This window comes from Accipiter gentilis, chromosome Z (genome assembly GCF_929443795.1).
Source record: "Accipiter gentilis chromosome Z, bAccGen1.1, whole genome shotgun sequence".
Lineage (NCBI taxonomy): Eukaryota > Metazoa > Chordata > Aves > Accipitriformes > Accipitridae > Astur > Astur gentilis.
Genome location: NC_064919.1, coordinates 79,621,036 through 79,640,326, shown reverse-complemented (window position 1 = coordinate 79,640,326; position 19,291 = coordinate 79,621,036). Strand labels below are relative to the sequence as shown.

At 62.9% G+C, this 19,291-nt stretch overlaps 7 protein-coding genes across 22 annotated transcripts in view; 6 read left to right on the top strand and 1 right to left on the bottom strand.

The window, feature by feature from the left end:
- UBAP2 (ubiquitin associated protein 2) overlaps nt 1-19,291 on the bottom strand; it is a 186,807-nt gene that overhangs the window by 43,064 nt on the left and 124,452 nt on the right. The window lies entirely within an intron of this gene.
- Nucleotides 2,465-3,040, top strand: LOC126035943 (interferon-like). The gene has a single exon (XM_049795093.1). The coding sequence runs from the start codon at nt 2,465-2,467 to the stop codon at nt 3,038-3,040; it is 576 nt and encodes a 191-aa protein (XP_049651050.1).
- Nucleotides 5,606-6,181, top strand: LOC126035942 (interferon-like). The gene has a single exon (XM_049795092.1). It carries the CDS (start codon nt 5,606-5,608, stop codon nt 6,179-6,181), a length of 576 nt encoding a protein of 191 aa, XP_049651049.1.
- LOC126035936 (interferon-like) lies at nt 8,752-9,327 on the top strand. The gene has a single exon (XM_049795085.1). The coding sequence runs from the start codon at nt 8,752-8,754 to the stop codon at nt 9,325-9,327; it is 576 nt and encodes a 191-aa protein (XP_049651042.1).
- On the top strand, nt 11,887-12,462 carry LOC126035933 (interferon-like). Its single transcript, XM_049795082.1, has one exon. It carries the CDS (start codon nt 11,887-11,889, stop codon nt 12,460-12,462), a length of 576 nt encoding a protein of 191 aa, XP_049651039.1.
- On the top strand, nt 15,022-15,597 carry LOC126035928 (interferon-like). Its single transcript, XM_049795076.1, has one exon. It carries the CDS (start codon nt 15,022-15,024, stop codon nt 15,595-15,597), a length of 576 nt encoding a protein of 191 aa, XP_049651033.1.
- On the top strand, nt 18,157-18,732 carry LOC126035941 (interferon-like). The gene has a single exon (XM_049795091.1). It carries the CDS (start codon nt 18,157-18,159, stop codon nt 18,730-18,732), a length of 576 nt encoding a protein of 191 aa, XP_049651048.1.

The following is a 19,291-nucleotide window of genomic DNA, read 5'->3' as shown; positions in this document are numbered from 1 at the left end:
GACGGCAAGGGCCGACGCGAGAACCGCCCTGCACCCTCAGCCTCCGCCGACGGCTCCTCTCTTTAGAGACCGTCTTCTATTTATTTTCACAATGGTTTTTATAAAGCTATTTATTCACCTATTTATTCGACAGAAAAATAAAGACCTGTTGCAAAAAGCTTGCCCGTGCCTCTTGTCTCAGAAGCGTGGGAAACGAGACGCTGGCCTGGCCTGGCCTGGCTTGGCCTGGCCTGGCCTGGCCTGGCCTGGGGGGAAGCCGCCTCCACTCAACACCTCCTCCAGGCCCTGCTCCAAACACGGCTCTGCACACATCCCGGGCCCACTCTTCGCTTTGGCACCTCCCCAAGGAGGCACTTTCCTCAACCTCTTCTGAAAAACTCTGCCAGGGGCTAGCCGTCCGCACCACAATCACCTCTTCGGCCCTTGGCTCCTCAACGTCCTCCCCCTCCCACCCCGCTTTAGACCCACTCAGCAGCAGCTCCGGAGCCCTCACTCCAGGGAAGACGCGGACCTCTTGGGCCGGGTCCAGAGGAGGGCCACCAACATCATCACAGGCATGGAACACCTCTCCTGTGAGGACAGGCTGAGAGACTTGGGGTTCTCCAGACAACTGGAGAAGAGAAGGCTCCGCCGAGACCTCACTGCGGCCTTTCAATACTTAAAGGGGGCTCAGCAGAAAGGTGGGCACAGACTTTTTCATGGGGCCTGTAGCGGTAGGACAAGGCGCAACGGCTCTACGCTAAAAGAGGCTAGATGCAGACTAGATACAAGGAAGACATTTCCTACCATCGGGGCGCTGCAACACCGCAACGGCTTGCCCAGACAGGTGGTAGCTGCCCCATCCCTGCAAACATTCACGGTCCGGTTGGACGGCGCTCTGAGCAACCTCATCGAGTCGAAGACGGCCCTGCTCGCTGCTGGGGGCTTCGACCAGATGGCCCTTCAAGGCCCCTCCCCACCCAAACCATTCCATGATTCCAAGCAGACGACGCACGGCACACAGCATCGCTTTGATGAGGCTGAGCGCGGCCACTCTCGACGCTTCAGGCATTCTCCACGACAAACCCTCTCGTTGCGCCGCTTGAAGACACCTTGCACCACCAACCGGAATAGGGCAACACGGACAAGGTCCGCACACGGACCTCCACCACCACCACCACCTCCTGCGGTGACGGCACCTAGGCACGCCAAATCGTCGTGCACGTGCCAGCACCCCCAGCACAGCACCCACCAACACAACGTTGCCGGGCAAGACCACGGCTCCCAGCCCGCCACCACCACCCGCACGCACTTCCCCTCTTCCAAAAGCTTCCAGAAAACACGGGGCAGCCTCTCTCGCACCAGCAGAGCACGATCCTCGCTGCTGGAAGGGACCCGAAAACCTCAGCGAGTGCAACCTCCACCTCCTCCCCCCACCGCCCCCACCAGAGATCTACAACCAGAGCACAGCTGGCTCAGCTCCCCCTCCAGAGGACTCTCGGACACCCCTCCTCTCGGGGCGCAGGCCGTCCCTAACGCAAGACCCTTCGCTTACGGGGCACATTTTCCTCTTTGCGAGGAACTCCAGCCACCTCTGGCGAGGAGGCACGGAAAACACAGCAAGACTCCTGCTGCGGGGGCACACGCACGGCACCACAGCCAGCGACCCGACGCAGCAGCAAGAGCAGGAGAAAAACTCTCCCCTTTTTCCCCTTCCTTCTTCCTCAAGCCTTTCCTCCTGCCCTTCTTCCCCATTCTCACCACCTTCAAACACACCAGCGGGGGCAGCCCCAGCCACAAACACATCCAAAGCTCAAGTGCCTACACCCAGAGCCACCCCCTCGCACGCCAACGCCACCCCTAGGCCCTCGCTCCACGAGGGGACTCCCCCGGCTCTGCCAAGTGACATCACTTCACAAGCCTTCCCAACACGAAAAGAAAAGAAAGACCAGCTAAGACGAACACAAAGCCGAGCCACAAGTGAAAGGAAAACAGACCACAACCAGCACCAGGGCATTACAGGCGGAAAAGACGCCTGGCCAGGAAGGGAAACTTCAGCCGCAGAAAAGAGGCACCACAGCTCGCCCCGCAGGACACACGGAAACCCTAACACACCTCCCCGGCACAGCTGCCCCCAAGGGCTCTGCCCCAGCGCTTTCGCATCCCCCACTCAACCACTACAGCCAACCTCCCCCCCAACACACCACCAGCAAAGCACCGCCACCGCCACCGCCCTCCCCACGCGCGGCCACCCCACCAACGCACTTCCCCGAGACCACCGCAGCCACCAGACAAAACCGAAAACCACAGCCGGAAACTCGCTGCAATCGGAAAGCGAGGAAGGCAAAGCCGTGGCACCGCATAAAGCCGGCCACCCGGCAAGCACCCCAAGCACAGCGCCCACCCGCACCACTACCACCACCACCACTCCAAGCCTGACCAGCCTCCTGCCCAGCACCACCCACGCAGCACCCACAGCCCCACCATGGCTGCGCCCGCAACCCCACAGCCCCGCCGGCCGCACGGCGCCCCGGCGCTCCTGCTCCTCCTGCCGGCTCTCGCCACCGCCCTCGCCTGCCACCACCTGCGTCCCCGCGACGCCACCTTCCCCTGGGACAGCCTCCAGCTCCTCCAGGCCATGGCTCCCAGCACCCCACAGCCCTGCCACCACCAGCAGGCGCCCTTCTTCCCCGACGCCCTCCTCCACACCAACCACCCACAGCAAGCCGCCGCCACCGCCCTCCGCATCCTCCAGCACCTCTTCGCCACCCTCAGCAGCCCCACCACCCCCCAACACTGGGACGCCCAGGCACGACACCACCTCCTCAACAACCTCCAGCACCACATCCACCAGCTCCAGCAATGCCTGCCAGCCAACGCCACGCTCCTCCAAGGCCGAGGGCCCCGCAACCTGCTGCTCAACGTCAACAAATACTTCCGCCACATCCACGACTTCCTCCACACCCACAACCACAGCGCCTGCGCCTGGGACCACGTCCGCCTCGAAGCTCGCGTCTGCTTCCAACACCTCCACAACCTCACCCGCACCATCCCCAGTTAGCCCAGCGACCCCACCAACCCCCACGGCCCCACGCCCCGCCGCCACCACCACTTCTGCAACACCGCCCCATCCCCGCCTCTGCCCTCCCGCCTCCCCTGACCGACGGCAAGGGCCGACGCGAGAACCGCCCTGCACCCTCAGCCTCCGCCGACGGCTCCTCTCTTTAGAGACCGTCTTCTATTTATTTTCACAATGGTTTTTATAAAGCTATTTATTCACCTATTTATTCGACAGAAAAATAAAGACCTGTTGCAAAAAGCTTGCCCGTGCCTCTTGTCTCAGAAGCGTGGGAAACGAGACGCTGGCCTGGCCTGGCCTGGCTTGGCCTGGCCTGGCCTGGCCTGGCCTGGGGGGAAGCCGCCTCCACTCAACACCTCCTCCAGGCCCTGCTCCAAACACGGCTCTGCACACATCCCGGGCCCACTCTTCGCTTTGGCACCTCCCCAAGGAGGCACTTTCCTCAACCTCTTCTGAAAAACTCTGCCAGGGGCTAGCCGTCCGCACCACAATCACCTCTTCGGCCCTTGGCTCCTCAACGTCCTCCCCCTCCCACCCCGCTTTAGACCCACTCAGCAGCAGCTCCGGAGCCCTCACTCCAGGGAAGACGCGGACCTCTTGGGCCGGGTCCAGAGGAGGGCCACCAACATCATCACAGGCATGGAACACCTCTCCTGTGAGGACAGGCTGAGAGACTTGGGGTTCTCCAGACAACTGGAGAAGAGAAGGCTCCGCCGAGACCTCACTGCGGCCTTTCAATACTTAAAGGGGGCTCAGCAGAAAGGTGGGCACAGACTTTTTCATGGGGCCTGTAGCGGTAGGACAAGGCGCAACGGCTCTACGCTAAAAGAGGCTAGATGCAGACTAGATACAAGGAAGACATTTCCTACCATCGGGGCGCTGCAACACCGCAACGGCTTGCCCAGACAGGTGGTAGCTGCCCCATCCCTGCAAACATTCACGGTCCGGTTGGACGGCGCTCTGAGCAACCTCATCGAGTCGAAGACGGCCCTGCTCGCTGCTGGGGGCTTCGACCAGATGGCCCTTCAAGGCCCCTCCCCACCCAAACCATTCCATGATTCCAAGCAGACGACGCACGGCACACAGCATCGCTTTGATGAGGCTGAGCGCGGCCACTCTCGACGCTTCAGGCATTCTCCACGACAAACCCTCTCGTTGCGCCGCTTGAAGACACCTTGCACCACCAACCGGAATAGGGCAACACGGACAAGGTCCGCACACGGACCTCCACCACCACCACCACCTCCTGCGGTGACGGCACCTAGGCACGCCAAATCGTCGTGCACGTGCCAGCACCCCCAGCACAGCACCCACCAACACAACGTTGCCGGGCAAGACCACGGCTCCCAGCCCGCCACCACCACCCGCACGCACTTCCCCTCTTCCAAAAGCTTCCAGAAAACACGGGGCAGCCTCTCTCGCACCAGCAGAGCACGATCCTCGCTGCTGGAAGGGACCCGAAAACCTCAGCGAGTGCAACCTCCACCTCCTCCCCCCACCGCCCCCACCAGAGATCTACAACCAGAGCACAGCTGGCTCAGCTCCCCCTCCAGAGGACTCTCGGACACCCCTCCTCTCGGGGCGCAGGCCGTCCCTAACGCAAGACCCTTCGCTTACGGGGCACATTTTCCTCTTTGCGAGGAACTCCAGCCACCTCTGGCGAGGAGGCACGGAAAACACAGCAAGACTCCTGCTGCGGGGGCACACGCACGGCACCACAGCCAGCGACCCGACGCAGCAGCAAGAGCAGGAGAAAAACTCTCCCCTTTTTCCCCTTCCTTCTTCCTCAAGCCTTTCCTCCTGCCCTTCTTCCCCATTCTCACCACCTTCAAACACACCAGCGGGGGCAGCCCCAGCCACAAACACATCCAAAGCTCAAGTGCCTACACCCAGAGCCACCCCCTCGCACGCCAACGCCACCCCTAGGCCCTCGCTCCACGAGGGGACTCCCCCGGCTCTGCCAAGTGACATCACTTCACAAGCCTTCCCAACACGAAAAGAAAAGAAAGACCAGCTAAGACGAACACAAAGCCGAGCCACAAGTGAAAGGAAAACAGACCACAACCAGCACCAGGGCATTACAGGCGGAAAAGACGCCTGGCCAGGAAGGGAAACTTCAGCCGCAGAAAAGAGGCACCACAGCTCGCCCCGCAGGACACACGGAAACCCTAACACACCTCCCCGGCACAGCTGCCCCCAAGGGCTCTGCCCCAGCGCTTTCGCATCCCCCACTCAACCACTACAGCCAACCTCCCCCCCAACACACCACCAGCAAAGCACCGCCACCGCCACCGCCCTCCCCACGCGCGGCCACCCCACCAACGCACTTCCCCGAGACCACCGCAGCCACCAGACAAAACCGAAAACCACAGCCGGAAACTCGCTGCAATCGGAAAGCGAGGAAGGCAAAGCCGTGGCACCGCATAAAGCCGGCCACCCGGCAAGCACCCCAAGCACAGCGCCCACCCGCACCACTACCACCACCACCACTCCAAGCCTGACCAGCCTCCTGCCCAGCACCACCCACGCAGCACCCACAGCCCCACCATGGCTGCGCCCGCAACCCCACAGCCCCGCCGGCCGCACGGCGCCCCGGCGCTCCTGCTCCTCCTGCCGGCTCTCGCCACCGCCCTCGCCTGCCACCACCTGCGTCCCCGCGACGCCACCTTCCCCTGGGACAGCCTCCAGCTCCTCCAGGCCATGGCTCCCAGCACCCCACAGCCCTGCCACCACCAGCAGGCGCCCTTCTTCCCCGACGCCCTCCTCCACACCAACCACCCACAGCAAGCCGCCGCCACCGCCCTCCGCATCCTCCAGCACCTCTTCGCCACCCTCAGCAGCCCCACCACCCCCCAACACTGGGACGCCCAGGCACGACACCACCTCCTCAACAACCTCCAGCACCACATCCACCAGCTCCAGCAATGCCTGCCAGCCAACGCCACGCTCCTCCAAGGCCGAGGGCCCCGCAACCTGCTGCTCAACGTCAACAAATACTTCCGCCACATCCACGACTTCCTCCACACCCACAACCACAGCGCCTGCGCCTGGGACCACGTCCGCCTCGAAGCTCGCGTCTGCTTCCAACACCTCCACAACCTCACCCGCACCATCCCCAGTTAGCCCAGCGACCCCACCAACCCCCACGGCCCCACGCCCCGCCGCCACCACCACTTCTGCAACACCGCCCCATCCCCGCCTCTGCCCTCCCGCCTCCCCTGACCGACGGCAAGGGCCGACGCGAGAACCGCCCTGCACCCTCAGCCTCCGCCGACGGCTCCTCTCTTTAGAGACCGTCTTCTATTTATTTTCACAATGGTTTTTATAAAGCTATTTATTCACCTATTTATTCAACAGAAAAATAAAGACCTGTTGCAAAAAGCTTGCCCGTGCCTCTTGTCTCAGAAGCGCGGGAAACGAGACGCTGGCCTGGCCTGGCCTGGCCTGGCTTGGCCTGGCCTGGCCTGGCCTGGCCTGGGGGGAAGCCGCCTCCACTCAACACCTCCTCCAGGCCCTGCTCCAAACACGGCTCTGCACACATCCCGGGCCCACTCTTCGCTTTGGCACCTCCCCAAGGAGGCACTTTCCTCAACCTCTTCTGAAAAACTCTGCCAGGGGCTAGCCGTCCGCACCACAATCACCTCTTCGGCCCTTGGCTCCTCAACGTCCTCCCCCTCCCACCCCGCTTTAGACCCACTCAGCAGCAGCTCCGGAGCCCTCACTCCAGGGAAGACGCGGACCTCTTGGGCCGGGTCCAGAGGAGGGCCACCAACATCATCACAGGCATGGAACACCTCTCCTGTGAGGACAGGCTGAGAGACTTGGGGTTCTCCAGACAACTGGAGAAGAGAAGGCTCCGCCGAGACCTCACTGCGGCCTTTCAATACTTAAAGGGGGCTCAGCAGAAAGGTGGGCACAGACTTTTTCATGGGGCCTGTAGCGGTAGGACAAGGCGCAACGGCTCTACGCTAAAAGAGGCTAGATGCAGACTAGATACAAGGAAGACATTTCCTACCATCGGGGCGCTGCAACACCGCAACGGCTTGCCCAGACAGGTGGTAGCTGCCCCATCCCTGCAAACATTCACGGTCCGGTTGGACGGCGCTCTGAGCAACCTCATCGAGTCGAAGACGGCCCTGCTCGCTGCTGGGGGCTTCGACCAGATGGCCCTTCAAGGCCCCTCCCCACCCAAACCATTCCATGATTCCAAGCAGACGACGCACGGCACACAGCATCGCTTTGATGAGGCTGAGCGCGGCCACTCTCGACGCTTCAGGCATTCTCCACGACAAACCCTCTCGTTGCGCCGCTTGAAGACACCTTGCACCACCAACCGGAATAGGGCAACACGGACAAGGTCCGCACACGGACCTCCACCACCACCACCACCTCCTGCGGTGACGGCACCTAGGCACGCCAAATCGTCGTGCACGTGCCAGCACCCCCAGCACAGCACCCACCAACACAACGTTGCCGGGCAAGACCACGGCTCCCAGCCCGCCACCACCACCCGCACGCACTTCCCCTCTTCCAAAAGCTTCCAGAAAACACGGGGCAGCCTCTCTCGCACCAGCAGAGCACGATCCTCGCTGCTGGAAGGGACCCGAAAACCTCAGCGAGTGCAACCTCCACCTCCTCCCCCCACCGCCCCCACCAGAGATCTACAACCAGAGCACAGCTGGCTCAGCTCCCCCTCCAGAGGACTCTCGGACACCCCTCCTCTCGGGGCGCAGGCCGTCCCTAACGCAAGACCCTTCGCTTACGGGGCACATTTTCCTCTTTGCGAGGAACTCCAGCCACCTCTGGCGAGGAGGCACGGAAAACACAGCAAGACTCCTGCTGCGGGGGCACACGCACGGCACCACAGCCAGCGACCCGACGCAGCAGCAAGAGCAGGAGAAAAACTCTCCCCTTTTTCCCCTTCCTTCTTCCTCAAGCCTTTCCTCCTGCCCTTCTTCCCCATTCTCACCACCTTCAAACACACCAGCGGGGGCAGCCCCAGCCACAAACACATCCAAAGCTCAAGTGCCTACACCCAGAGCCACCCCCTCGCACGCCAACGCCACCCCTAGGCCCTCGCTCCACGAGGGGACTCCCCCGGCTCTGCCAAGTGACATCACTTCACAAGCCTTCCCAACACGAAAAGAAAAGAAAGACCAGCTAAGACGAACACAAAGCCGAGCCACAAGTGAAAGGAAAACAGACCACAACCAGCACCAGGGCATTACAGGCGGAAAAGACGCCTGGCCAGGAAGGGAAACTTCAGCCGCAGAAAAGAGGCACCACAGCTCGCCCCGCAGGACACACGGAAACCCTAACACACCTCCCCGGCACAGCTGCCCCCAAGGGCTCTGCCCCAGCGCTTTCGCATCCCCCACTCAACCACTACAGCCAACCTCCCCCCCAACACACCACCAGCAAAGCACCGCCACCGCCACCGCCCTCCCCACGCGCGGCCACCCCACCAACGCACTTCCCCGAGACCACCGCAGCCACCAGACAAAACCGAAAACCACAGCCGGAAACTCGCTGCAATCGGAAAGCGAGGAAGGCAAAGCCGTGGCACCGCATAAAGCCGGCCACCCGGCAAGCACCCCAAGCACAGCGCCCACCCGCACCACTACCACCACCACCACTCCAAGCCTGACCAGCCTCCTGCCCAGCACCACCCACGCAGCACCCACAGCCCCACCATGGCTGCGCCCGCAACCCCACAGCCCCGCCGGCCGCACGGCGCCCCGGCGCTCCTGCTCCTCCTGCCGGCTCTCGCCACCGCCCTCGCCTGCCACCACCTGCGTCCCCGCGACGCCACCTTCCCCTGGGACAGCCTCCAGCTCCTCCAGGCCATGGCTCCCAGCACCCCACAGCCCTGCCACCACCAGCAGGCGCCCTTCTTCCCCGACGCCCTCCTCCACACCAACCACCCACAGCAAGCCGCCGCCACCGCCCTCCGCATCCTCCAGCACCTCTTCGCCACCCTCAGCAGCCCCACCACCCCCCAACACTGGGACGCCCAGGCACGACACCACCTCCTCAACAACCTCCAGCACCACATCCACCAGCTCCAGCAATGCCTGCCAGCCAACGCCACGCTCCTCCAAGGCCGAGGGCCCCGCAACCTGCTGCTCAACGTCAACAAATACTTCCGCCGCATCCACGACTTCCTCCACACCCACAACCACAGCGCCTGCGCCTGGGACCACGTCCGCCTCGAAGCTCGCGTCTGCTTCCAACACCTCCACAACCTCACCCGCACCATCCCCAGTTAGCCCAGCGACCCCACCAACCCCCACGGCCCCACGCCCCGCCGCCACCACCACTTCTGCAACACCGCCCCATCCCCGCCTCTGCCCTCCCGCCTCCCCTGACCGACGGCAAGGGCCGACGCGAGAACCGCCCTGCACCCTCAGCCTCCGCCGACGGCTCCTCTCTTTAGAGACCGTCTTCTATTTATTTTCACAATGGTTTTTATAAAGCTATTTATTCACCTATTTATTCGACAGAAAAATAAAGACCTGTTGCAAAAAGCTTGCCCGTGCCTCTTGTCTCAGAAGCGCGGGAAACGAGACGCTGGCCTGGCCTGGCCTGGCCTGGCTTGGCCTGGCCTGGCCTGGCCTGGGGGGAAGCCGCCTCCACTCAACACCTCCTCCAGGCCCTGCTCCAAACACGGCTCTGCACACATCCCGGGCCCACTCTTCGCTTTGGCACCTCCCCAAGGAGGCACTTTCCTCAACCTCTTCTGAAAAACTCTGCCAGGGGCTAGCCGTCCGCACCACAATCACCTCTTCGGCCCTTGGCTCCTCAACGTCCTCCCCCTCCCACCCCGCTTTAGACCCACTCAGCAGCAGCTCCGGAGCCCTCACTCCAGGGAAGACGTGGACCTCTTGGGCCGGGTCCAGAGGAGGGCCACCAACATCATCACAGGCATGGAACACCTCTCCTGTGAGGACAGGCTGAGAGACTTGGGGTTCTCCAGACAACTGGAGAAGAGAAGGCTCCGCCGAGACCTCACTGCGGCCTTTCAATACTTAAAGGGGGCTCAGCAGAAAGGTGGGCACAGACTTTTTCATGGGGCCTGTAGCGGTAGGACAAGGCGCAACGGCTCTACGCTAAAAGAGGCTAGATGCAGACTAGATACAAGGAAGACATTTCCTACCATCGGGGCGCTGCAACACCGCAACGGCTTGCCCAGACAGGTGGTAGCTGCCCCATCCCTGCAAACATTCACGGTCCGGTTGGACGGCGCTCTGAGCAACCTCATCGAGTCGAAGACGGCCCTGCTCGCTGCTGGGGGCTTCGACCAGATGGCCCTTCAAGGCCCCTCCCCACCCAAACCATTCCATGATTCCAAGCAGACGACGCACGGCACACAGCATCGCTTTGATGAGGCTGAGCGCGGCCACTCTCGACGCTTCAGGCATTCTCCACGACAAACCCTCTCGTTGCGCCGCTTGAAGACACCTTGCACCACCAACCGGAATAGGGCAACACGGACAAGGTCCGCACACGGACCTCCACCACCACCACCACCTCCTGCGGTGACGGCACCTAGGCACGCCAAATCGTCGTGCACGTGCCAGCACCCCCAGCACAGCACCCACCAACACAACGTTGCCGGGCAAGACCACGGCTCCCAGCCCGCCACCACCACCCGCACGCACTTCCCCTCTTCCAAAAGCTTCCAGAAAACACGGGGCAGCCTCTCTCGCACCAGCAGAGCACGATCCTCGCTGCTGGAAGGGACCCGAAAACCTCAGCGAGTGCAACCTCCACCTCCTCCCCCCACCGCCCCCACCAGAGATCTACAACCAGAGCACAGCTGGCTCAGCTCCCCCTCCAGAGGACTCTCGGACACCCCTCCTCTCGGGGCGCAGGCCGTCCCTAACGCAAGACCCTTCGCTTACGGGGCACATTTTCCTCTTTGCGAGGAACTCCAGCCACCTCTGGCGAGGAGGCACGGAAAACACAGCAAGACTCCTGCTGCGGGGGCACACGCACGGCACCACAGCCAGCGACCCGACGCAGCAGCAAGAGCAGGAGAAAAACTCTCCCCTTTTTCCCCTTCCTTCTTCCTCAAGCCTTTCCTCCTGCCCTTCTTCCCCATTCTCACCACCTTCAAACACACCAGCGGGGGCAGCCCCAGCCACAAACACATCCAAAGCTCAAGTGCCTACACCCAGAGCCACCCCCTCGCACGCCAACGCCACCCCTAGGCCCTCGCTCCACGAGGGGACTCCCCCGGCTCTGCCAAGTGACATCACTTCACAAGCCTTCCCAACACGAAAAGAAAAGAAAGACCAGCTAAGACGAACACAAAGCCGAGCCACAAGTGAAAGGAAAACAGACCACAACCAGCACCAGGGCATTACAGGCGGAAAAGACGCCTGGCCAGGAAGGGAAACTTCAGCCGCAGAAAAGAGGCACCACAGCTCGCCCCGCAGGACACACGGAAACCCTAACACACCTCCCCGGCACAGCTGCCCCCAAGGGCTCTGCCCCAGCGCTTTCGCATCCCCCACTCAACCACTACAGCCAACCTCCCCCCCAACACACCACCAGCAAAGCACCGCCACCGCCCTCCCCACGCGCGGCCACCCCACCAACGCACTTCCCCGAGACCACCACAGCCACCAGACAAAACCGAAAACCACAGCCGGAAACTCGCTGCAATCGGAAAGCGAGGAAGGCAAAGCCGTGGCACCGCATAAAGCCGGCCACCCGGCAAGCACCCCAAGCACAGCGCCCACCCGCACCACTACCACCACCACCACTCCAAGCCTGACCAGCCTCCTGCCCAGCACCACCCACGCAGCACCCACAGCCCCACCATGGCTGCGCCCGCAACCCCACAGCCCCGCCGGCCGCACGGCGCCCCGGCGCTCCTGCTCCTCCTGCCGGCTCTCGCCACCGCCCTCGCCTGCCACCACCTGCGTCCCCGCGACGCCACCTTCCCCTGGGACAGCCTCCAGCTCCTCCAGGCCATGGCTCCCAGCACCCCACAGCCCTGCCACCACCAGCAGGCGCCCTTCTTCCCCGACGCCCTCCTCCACACCAACCACCCACAGCAAGCCGCCGCCACCGCCCTCCGCATCCTCCAGCACCTCTTCGCCACCCTCAGCAGCCCCACCACCCCCCAACACTGGGACGCCCAGGCACGACACCACCTCCTCAACAACCTCCAGCACCACATCCACCAGCTCCAGCAATGCCTGCCAGCCAACGCCACGCTCCTCCAAGGCCGAGGGCCCCGCAACCTGCTGCTCAACGTCAACAAATACTTCCGCCACATCCACGACTTCCTCCACACCCACAACCACAGCGCCTGCGCCTGGGACCACGTCCGCCTCGAAGCTCGCGTCTGCTTCCAACACCTCCACAACCTCACCCGCACCATCCCCAGTTAGCCCAGCGACCCCACCAACCCCCACGGCCCCACGCCCCGCCGCCACCACCACTTCTGCAACACCGCCCCATCCCCGCCTCTGCCCTCCCGCCTCCCCTGACCGACGGCAAGGGCCGACGCGAGAACCGCCCTGCACCCTCAGCCTCCGCCGACGGCTCCTCTCTTTAGAGACCGTCTTCTATTTATTTTCACAATGGTTTTTATAAAGCTATTTATTCACCTATTTATTCGACAGAAAAATAAAGACCTGTTGCAAAAAGCTTGCCCGTGCCTCTTGTCTCAGAAGCGTGGGAAACGAGACGCTGGCCTGGCCTGGCCTGGCTTGGCCTGGCCTGGCCTGGCCTGGCCTGGGGGGAAGCCGCCTCCACTCAACACCTCCTCCAGGCCCTGCTCCAAACACGGCTCTGCACACATCCCGGGCCCACTCTTCGCTTTGGCACCTCCCCAAGGAGGCACTTTCCTCAACCTCTTCTGAAAAACTCTGCCAGGGGCTAGCCGTCCGCACCACAATCACCTCTTCGGCCCTTGGCTCCTCAACGTCCTCCCCCTCCCACCCCGCTTTAGACCCACTCAGCAGCAGCTCCGGAGCCCTCACTCCAGGGAAGACGCGGACCTCTTGGGCCGGGTCCAGAGGAGGGCCACCAACATCATCACAGGCATGGAACACCTCTCCTGTGAGGACAGGCTGAGAGACTTGGGGTTCTCCAGACAACTGGAGAAGAGAAGGCTCCGCCGAGACCTCACTGCGGCCTTTCAATACTTAAAGGGGGCTCAGCAGAAAGGTGGGCACAGACTTTTTCATGGGGCCTGTAGCGGTAGGACAAGGCGCAACGGCTCTACGCTAAAAGAGGCTAGATGCAGACTAGATACAAGGAAGACATTTCCTACCATCGGGGCGCTGCAACACCGCAACGGCTTGCCCAGACAGGTGGTAGCTGCCCCATCCCTGCAAACATTCACGGTCCGGTTGGACGGCGCTCTGAGCAACCTCATCGAGTCGAAGACGGCCCTGCTCGCTGCTGGGGGCTTCGACCAGATGGCCCTTCAAGGCCCCTCCCCACCCAAACCATTCCATGATTCCAAGCAGACGACGCACGGCACACAGCATCGCTTTGATGAGGCTGAGCGCGGCCACTCTCGACGCTTCAGGCATTCTCCACGACAAACCCTCTCGTTGCGCCGCTTGAAGACACCTTGCACCACCAACCGGAATAGGGCAACACGGACAAGGTCCGCACACGGACCTCCACCACCACCACCACCTCCTGCGGTGACGGCACCTAGGCACGCCAAATCGTCGTGCACGTGCCAGCACCCCCAGCACAGCACCCACCAACACAACGTTGCCGGGCAAGACCACGGCTCCCAGCCCGCCACCACCACCCGCACGCACTTCCCCTCTTCCAAAAGCTTCCAGAAAACACGGGGCAGCCTCTCTCGCACCAGCAGAGCACGATCCTCGCTGCTGGAAGGGACCCGAAAACCTCAGCGAGTGCAACCTCCACCTCCTCCCCCCACCGCCCCCACCAGAGATCTACAACCAGAGCACAGCTGGCTCAGCTCCCCCTCCAGAGGACTCTCGGACACCCCTCCTCTCGGGGCGCAGGCCGTCCCTAACGCAAGACCCTTCGCTTACGGGGCACATTTTCCTCTTTGCGAGGAACTCCAGCCACCTCTGGCGAGGAGGCACGGAAAACACAGCAAGACTCCTGCTGCGGGGGCACACGCACGGCACCACAGCCAGCGACCCGACGCAGCAGCAAGAGCAGGAGAAAAACTCTCCCCTTTTTCCCCTTCCTTCTTCCTCAAGCCTTTCCTCCTGCCCTTCTTCCCCATTCTCACCACCTTCAAACACACCAGCGGGGGCAGCCCCAGCCACAAACACATCCAAAGCTCAAGTGCCTACACCCAGAGCCACCCCCTCGCACGCCAACGCCACCCCTAGGCCCTCGCTCCACGAGGGGACTCCCCCGGCTCTGCCAAGTGACATCACTTCACAAGCCTTCCCAACACGAAAAGAAAAGAAAGACCAGCTAAGACGAACACAAAGCCGAGCCACAAGTGAAAGGAAAACAGACCACAACCAGCACCAGGGCATTACAGGCGGAAAAGACGCCTGGCCAGGAAGGGAAACTTCAGCCGCAGAAAAGAGGCACCACAGCTCGCCCCGCAGGACACACGGAAACCCTAACACACCTCCCCGGCACAGCTGCCCCCAAGGGCTCTGCCCCAGCGCTTTCGCATCCCCCACTCAACCACTACAGCCAACCTCCCCCCCAACACACCACCAGCAAAGCACCGCCACCGCCCTCCCCACGCGCGGCCACCCCACCAACGCACTTCCCCGAGACCACCACAGCCACCAGACAAAACCGAAAACCACAGCCGGAAACTCGCTGCAATCGGAAAGCGAGGAAGGCAAAGCCGTGGCACCGCATAAAGCCGGCCACCCGGCAAGCACCCCAAGCACAGCGCCCACCCGCACCACTACCACCACCACCACTCCAAGCCTGACCAGCCTCCTGCCCAGCACCACCCACGCAGCACCCACAGCCCCACCATGGCTGCGCCCGCAACCCCACAGCCCCGCCGGCCGCACGGCGCCCCGGCGCTCCTGCTCCTCCTGCCGGCTCTCGCCACCGCCCTCGCCTGCCACCACCTGCGTCCCCGCGACGCCACCTTCCCCTGGGACAGCCTCCAGCTCCTCCAGGCCATGGCTCCCAGCACCCCACAGCCCTGCCACCACCAGCAGGCGCCCTTCTTCCCCGACGCCCTCCTCCACACCAACCACCCACAGCAAGCCGCCGCCACCGCCCTCCGCATCCTCCAGCACCTCTTCGCCACCCTCAGCAGCCCCACCACCCCCCAACACTGGGACGCCCAGGCACGACACCACCTCCTCAACAACCTCCAGCACCACATCCACCAGCTCCAGCAATGCCTGCCAGCCAACGCCACGCTCCTCCAAGGCCGAGGGCCCCGCAACCTGCTGCTCAACGTCAACAAATACTTCCGCCACATCCACGACTTCCTCCACACCCACAACCACAGCGCCTGCGCCTGGGACCACGTCCGCCTCGAAGCTCGCGTCTGCTTCCAACACCTCCACAACCTCACCCGCACCATCCCCAGTTAGCCCAGCGACCCCACCAACCCCCACGGCCCCACGCCCCGCCGCCACCACCACTTCTGCAACACCGCCCCATCCCCGCCTCTGCCCTCCCGCCTCCCCTGACCGACGGCAAGGGCCGACGCGAGAACCGCCCTGCACCCTCAGCCTCCGCCGACGGCTCCTCTCTTTAGAGACCGTCTTCTATTTATTTTCACAATGGTTTTTATAAAGCTATTTATTCACCTATTTATTCGACAGAAAAATAAAGACCTGTTGCAAAAAGCTTGCCCGTGCCTCTTGTCTCAGAAGCGTGGGAAACGAGACGCTGGCCTGGCCTGGCCTGGCTTGGCCTGGCCTGGCCTGGCCTGGCCTGGGGGGAAGCCGCCTCCACTCAACACCTCCTCCAGGCCCTGCTCCAAACACGGCTCTGCACACATCCCGGGCCCACTCTTCGCTTTGGCACCTCCCCAAGGAGGCACTTTCCTCAACCTCTTCTGAAAAACTCTGCCAGGGGCTAGCCGTCCGCACCACAATCACCTCTTCGGCCCTTGGCTCCTCAACGTCCTCCCCCTCCCACCCCGCTTTAGACCCACTCAGCAGCAGCTCCGGAGCCCTCACTCCAGGGAAGACGCGGACCTCTTGGGCCGGGTCCAGAGGAGGGCCACCAACATCATCACAGGCATGGAACACCTCTCCTGTGAGGACAGGCTGAGAGACTTGGGGTTCTCCAGACAACTGGAGAAGAGAAGGCTCCGCCGAGACCTCACTGCGGCCTTTCAATACTTAAAGGGGGCTCAGCAGAAAGGTGGGCACAGACTTTTTCATGGGGCCTGTAGCGGTAGGACAAGGCGCAACGGCTCTACGCTAAAAGAGGCTAGATGCAGACTAGATACAAGGAAGACATTTCCTACCATCGGGGCGCTGCAACACCGCAACGGCTTGCCCAGACAGGTGGTAGCTGCCCCATCCCTGCAAACATTCACGGTCCGGTTGGACGGCGCTCTGAGCAACCTCATCGAGTCGAAGACGGCCCTGCTCGCTGCTGGGGGCTTCGACCAGATGGCCCTTCAAGGCCCCTCCCCACCCAAACCATTCCATGATTCCAAGCAGACGACGCACGGCACACAGCATCGCTTTGATGAGGCTGAGCGCGGCCACTCTCGACGCTTCAGGCATTCTCCACGACAAACCCTCTCGTTGCGCCGCTTGAAGACACCTTGCACCACCAACCGGAATAGGGCAACACGGACAAGGTCCGCACACGGACCTCCACCACCACCACCACCTCCTGCGGTGACGGCACCTAGGCACGCCAAATCGTCGTGCACGTGCCAGCACCCCCAGCACAGCACCCACCAACACAACGTTGCCGGGCAAGACCACGGCTCCCAGCCCGCCACCACCACCCGCACGCACTTCCCCTCTTCCAAAAGCTTCCAGAAAACACGGGGCAGCCTCTCTCGCACCAGCAGAGCACGATCCTCGCTGCTGGAAGGGACCCGAAAACCTCAGCGAGTGCAACCTCCACCTCCTCCCCCCACCGCCCCCACCAGAGATCTACAACCAGAGCACAGCTGGCTCAGCTCCCCCTCCAGAGGACTCTCGGACACCCCTCCTCTCGGGGCGCAGGCCGTCCCTAACGCAAGACCCTTCGCTTACGGGGCACATTTTCCTCTTTGCGAGGAACTCCAGCCACCTCTGGCGAGGAGGCACGGAAAACACAGCAAGACTCCTGCTGCGGGGGCACACGCACGGCACCACAGCCAGCGACCCGACGCAGCAGCAAGAGCAGGAGAAAAACTCTCCCCTTTTTCCCCTTCCTTCTTCCTCAAGCCTTTCCTCCTGCCCTTCTTCCCCATTCTCACCACCTTCAAACACACCAGCGGGGGCAGCCCCAGCCACAAACACATCCAAAGCTCAAGTGCCTACACCCAGAGCCACCCCCTCGCACGCCAACGCCACCCCTAGGCCCTCGCTCCACGAGGGGACTCCCCCGGCTCTGCCAAGTGACATCACTTCACAAGCCTTCCCAACACGAAAAGAAAAGAAAGACCAGCTAAGACGAACACAAAGCCGAGCCACAAGTGAAAGGAAAACAGACCACAACCAGCACCAGGGCATTACAGGCGGAAAAGACGCCTGGCCAGGAAGGGAAACTTCAGCCGCAGAAAAGAGGCACCACAGCTCGCCCCGCAGGACACACGGAAACCCTAACACACCTCCCCGGCACAGCTGCCCCCAAGGGCTCTGCCCCAGCGCTTTCGCATCCCCCACTCAACCACTACAGCCAACCTCCCCCCCAACACACCACCAGCAAAGCACCGCCACCGCCCTCCCCACGCGCGGCCACCCCACCAACGCACTTCCCCGAGACCACCACAGCCACCAGACAAAACCGAAAACCACAGCCGGAAACTCGCTGCAATCGGAAAGCGAGGAAGGCAAAGCCGTGGCACCGCATAAAGCCGGCCACCCGGCAAGCACCCCAAGCACAGCGCCCACCCGCACCACTACCACCACCACCACTCCAAGCCTGACCAGCCTCCTGCCCAGCACCACCCACGCAGCACCCACAGCCCCACCATGGCTGCGCCCGCAACCCCACAGCCCCGCCGGCCGCACGGCGCCCCGGCGCTCCTGCTCCTCCTGCCGGCTCTCGCCACCGCCCTCGCCTGCCACCACCTGCGTCCCCGCGACGCCACCTTCCCCTGGGACAGCCTCCAGCTCCTCCAGGCCATGGCTCCCAGCACCCCACAGCCCTGCCACCACCAGCAGGCGCCCTTCTTCCCCGACGCCCTCCTCCACACCAACCACCCACAGCAAGCCGCCGCCACCGCCCTCCGCATCCTCCAGCACCTCTTCGCCACCCTCAGCAGCCCCACCACCCCCCAACACTGGGACGCCCAGGCACGACACCACCTCCTCAACAACCTCCAGCACCACATCCACCAGCTCCAGCAATGCCTGCCAGCCAACGCCACGCTCCTCCAAGGCCGAGGGCCCCGCAACCTGCTGCTCAACGTCAACAAATACTTCCGCCACATCCACGACTTCCTCCACACCCACAACCACAGCGCCTGCGCCTGGGACCACGTCCGCCTCGAAGCTCGCGTCTGCTTCCAACACCTCCACAACCTCACCCGCACCATCCCCAGTTAGCCCAGCGACCCCACCAACCCCCACGGCCCCACGCCCCGCCGCCACCACCACTTCTGCAACACCGCCCCATCCCCGCCTCTGCCCTCCCGCCTCCCCTGACCGACGGCAAGGGCCGACGCGAGAACCGCCCTGCACCCTCAGCCTCCGCCGACGGCTCCTCTCTTTAGAGACCGTCTTCTATTTATTTTCACAATGGTTTTTATAAAGCTATTTATTCACCTATTTATTCAACAGAAAAATAAAGACCTGTTGCAAAAAGCTTGCCCGTGCCTCTTGTCTCAGAAGCGTGGGAAACGAGACGCTGGCCTGGCCTGGCCTGGCTTGGCCTGGCCTGGCCTGGCCTGGCCTGGGGGGAAGCCGCCTCCACTCAACACCTCCTCCAGGCCCTGCTCCAAACACGGCTCTGCACACATCCCGGGCCCACTCTTCGCTTTGGCACCTCCCCAAGGAGGCACTTTCCTCAACCTCTTCTGAAAAACTCTGCCAGGGGCTAGCCGTCCGCACCACAATCACCTCTTCGGCCCTTGGCTCCTCAACGTCCTCCCCCTCCCACCCCGCT

What these genes read in the sequence shown, in the direction of transcription:
- LOC126035943 (XM_049795093.1), top strand. Translation starts at nt 2,465, where the DNA reads ATGGCTGCGCCCGCAACCCCACAGCCCCGCCGGCCGCACGGCGCCCCG.
- LOC126035942 (XM_049795092.1), top strand. Translation starts at nt 5,606, where the DNA reads ATGGCTGCGCCCGCAACCCCACAGCCCCGCCGGCCGCACGGCGCCCCG.
- LOC126035933 (XM_049795082.1), top strand. Translation starts at nt 11,887, where the DNA reads ATGGCTGCGCCCGCAACCCCACAGCCCCGCCGGCCGCACGGCGCCCCG.
- LOC126035928 (XM_049795076.1), top strand. Translation starts at nt 15,022, where the DNA reads ATGGCTGCGCCCGCAACCCCACAGCCCCGCCGGCCGCACGGCGCCCCG.
- LOC126035941 (XM_049795091.1), top strand. Translation starts at nt 18,157, where the DNA reads ATGGCTGCGCCCGCAACCCCACAGCCCCGCCGGCCGCACGGCGCCCCG.
- LOC126035936 (XM_049795085.1), top strand. Translation starts at nt 8,752, where the DNA reads ATGGCTGCGCCCGCAACCCCACAGCCCCGCCGGCCGCACGGCGCCCCG.